General features: G+C 44.6%; 1 protein-coding gene across 1 annotated transcript; it reads left to right on the top strand.

Moving 5' to 3' along the window:
- The first annotated feature begins 362 nt into the window (after positions 1–362).
- On the top strand, positions 363–1,256 carry LOC132570069 (taste receptor type 2 member 8-like). The gene has a single exon (XM_060236510.1). It carries the CDS (start codon positions 363–365, stop codon positions 1,254–1,256), a length of 894 nt encoding a protein of 297 aa, XP_060092493.1.
- Positions 1,257–3,233: the final 1,977 nt, after the last annotated feature.

The raw sequence follows: 3,233 nt of genomic DNA, 5'->3' as shown, positions 1-3,233 counted from the left end.
CATGGATTTACAGTGCAATCCTGAACAGAGTTACTCCCATCAAAATCTATTAAAGATTAGACAGGTGGAGCGCACCTGAGGATTGTGGTGTTAGGAATCAAGTCCTTCCTGATATCATTTGCATCTCCATATGACCAACACTTGAAAATAGCTCCAGCTCTGATGTGTCCCCCCCACCCCACCGTTTCTAAAGAAAAGGCTAAAGCATTATACTCTCTGCTGTTAGAATCACTGCAAGGACAACGCTGGGGGAAGTGTAGACATCACCAGAGAAGACACACTGTCTTTTGGTGCTCAGAAAGATGGTTGCCTTATTAACAATAGTCTTCTTTGTATTTCTGGTTCTGGAAATACTCATCGGAATGGTGGCAAACGGATTCATTGTCCTGATTAATTTCATGGACTGGTTCAGAAGAAGGAAGCTGTCCCCGACAGACCTCATCTTGATCTCTCTTGCCTTATCCAGAGTCTTGCAGCAGGCACTAGCAATTCTGGATGCAATTCTATTTTCTTTGCTTAACAATAAATGGAGCAACGTACTATTCCTGCTGACTGGCGTGTGGATATTCACGAATGCTGTGAACCTTTGGTTTGCTGCCTGCCTCAGTGTTTTCTATTTAGCAAAGATTGCCATCTTCTCCCACCCCGTCTTTCTCCAATTCAAGCGACAATTGTCTGGGCTGGTGCCGTGGCTGCTTCTGGGCTCCGTGGTCTTCTCTTCCATCGTGACTATTATTGTTCTCACAAGCTGGAAATATGGCTTGTCTGGCTGCAGTCCCTTTAAATCACTTCCAGGCAATAGGAGCAATGCAGAAATGAATATGCTACAGGTGTGTAGGAATGTCATTGCTCTAATTACTCCATTTAATTTTATTCCCTTGATGGTGTTTCTGTCCTCATCCGTCTTGTTAATAAGTTCTTTGTGGATGCACGTGAGAAGAGTTCGAAACAATGGAACTGGCATCAGGGATCTTAACACACAAGCGCACCTGAGTGCCATCAAAGCTCTGGCTTCGTTTGCAGTTCTCTACCTCCTCAGTTTTGCTGTGCATACTTCACAATTAGTACTGACCTGGACCAACCAGCGCACTTTGGCATCTCTGCTCTTTAATGTGTCTGCTGTGTATCCCTCTGGACATGCCATTATCTTGATATTAATTAATCCCAAATTGAAGCAGGCATGGGTCAGGATGATGCATCCCTTTAAATGCTGTTTGAATAAAGCACCATCTTTAAAATCTACCAATTCATCTTAGGGAGAGAGCATTCTCTTCTGCAAGGAGGATCCTGAGCTATTCCTGGGGAACAATTCATTGAGAAAATTTGCTATGCAAGCTTCATTGAGTGGTGTCTGTGGATCTCCTCAGGAGCTAATGATTGTGGTCACGGATTTTTTAAACTGGAGTTAGCTGTAGGAGTTCTGGATTAATTATTTTTAATATCGTTAAAATTTATACAAAGGAACTAAAATGGTGTACATTGTTCTTCTCTTTTTCATCTTATTTTCACAACAACCCTGTGAGGTAGATTAGAGGGTGACTGATCCAAGATCTTCCCACCACATTCATGGCAAGCAAGGATTTGAACCTTGCCTCTGTATACCTAGAGCCTGTATGCCTCCCCTGAAGATCTCCTTGTATATAAATGAAGTAATTGTTACAAAGACACCCAAAGCCTCCAATCCTCTCTGATTCAAAAGAAACTGAAGGTTTTTAAGATTGTTTACGGACTTGTTTCTGCCCTACATACAAATGTTTTAAACAAACAAGCTAACGAAAATGAGAGGTGATAGAGGGCAATACTTTGGAAACCACAGAGGGATGTTATGTATTTTTGTCCCCCTAGGAAGCTAAAATGGAGAGCCAGTTTGGTGTAGTGGTTAAGTGTGCGGACTCTTATCTGGGAGAACTGGGTTTGATTCCCCACTCCTCCACTTGCACCTGCTGGAATGGCCTTGGGACAGCCATAGCTCTGGCAGAGGTTGTCCTTGAAAGGGCAGCTGCTGTGAGAGCCCTCTCAGCCCCACACACCTCACAGGGTGTCTGTTGTGGGGGAGGAAGGTAAAGGAGATTGTGATCCGCTCTGAGACTCTTCGGAGTGGAGGGCGGGATATAAAGCCAATATCTTCTTCTTCTATCTTCTTCTATCTTCTATCTTCTAAAATGCTGTTCACACCTGTATGCCCAGACGTGGTCCAGGGAAATGAATAAAATGTAGAGTAGGAAGGGCCCAATGAAGCTGCTAGGATAACCTGCATTGAAGATCCTCTGGAGAGATCCTGAAGTCCTGGTCTTCTACGGATGGCCTAGAGTTGCCAGCCTCCATTTGTGGCATAGAGATCTCACAGAATGTGGCCTGGAGATCTCCAGATTACAGGGATCAGTTCCTCTGGACAAAATGGCAGCTTTGGAGGGTAGATCCTATGGAATTGCATTCCTCCTGAGTATCCTCCCCTCTTCCAAACTCTGCCTTCCGCAAACTCTTCCACAAAATCTCCAGGATTTTCTCAGGCTGAACTTGGCTACCTTAAATGAGGCTTTTGAATGGGTAACTATGGTCACCTATGCTTTATAGGTTTAAGGGTAAAGGTAGTCCCCTGGCAAGCACCAGTCATTTCCGACTCTGGAGTGACTTTGCATCACGACATTTTCATGGCAGACTTTTTACAAGATGGTTTGCCATTGCCTTCCCCAGTCATTTCCCCCCCCCAGCAAGCTGGGTATTCATTTTACCGACCTCAGAAGGATGGAAGGCTGAGTCAACCATGAGTTGGCTATCTGAACCCAGCTTCCACCAGGATCAAACTCAGGTCGTGAGCAAAGCTTGGACTGTAGTATTGCAGTTTACCACTCTGCACCACAGGGCTCTTATATAGGCTTAGACAGTGCTTTTTTTGTAGAAAAAGCCCAGCAGGAACTCATTTGCATACCCCCCCCCCCTGACATCAAGCCAGCTGGAGCTGCATTCCTGTGTGTTCCTGCTCAAGAAAAGCTCTGGACTTAGAATAATATTGCAACTTAGCTTTAGATTAGAATTGGCCAGGCCTCAGATTCAATGGGAGCTGTGCCTGAACCTTTCTGAGAGTTCCACCTCCTTCTTCTGAGAGTTCCATCTCCTTGTCATTGAATAGTATGTGCAGCTGCATAACAATCCCTGGATGAGCTCCACCACCTATTTTTCTACAAAATGACCCCTGGAATTGGCATTTATGAAGGTTGACATTTATGGATATA

The sequence above is a fragment of the Heteronotia binoei genome, chromosome 4, assembly GCF_032191835.1.
Source record: "Heteronotia binoei isolate CCM8104 ecotype False Entrance Well chromosome 4, APGP_CSIRO_Hbin_v1, whole genome shotgun sequence".
Taxonomy (NCBI): domain Eukaryota; kingdom Metazoa; phylum Chordata; class Lepidosauria; order Squamata; family Gekkonidae; genus Heteronotia; species Heteronotia binoei.
Note: the sequence above shows the minus strand (reverse complement) of the source record. Positions and strands in the feature narration are given on the sequence as shown.

Bases quoted from the DNA above. Each gene is read 5' to 3' on its own strand.
- LOC132570069 (XM_060236510.1), top strand. From the start codon at position 363: ATGGTGGCAAACGGATTCATTGTCCTGATTAATTTCATGGACTGGTTC.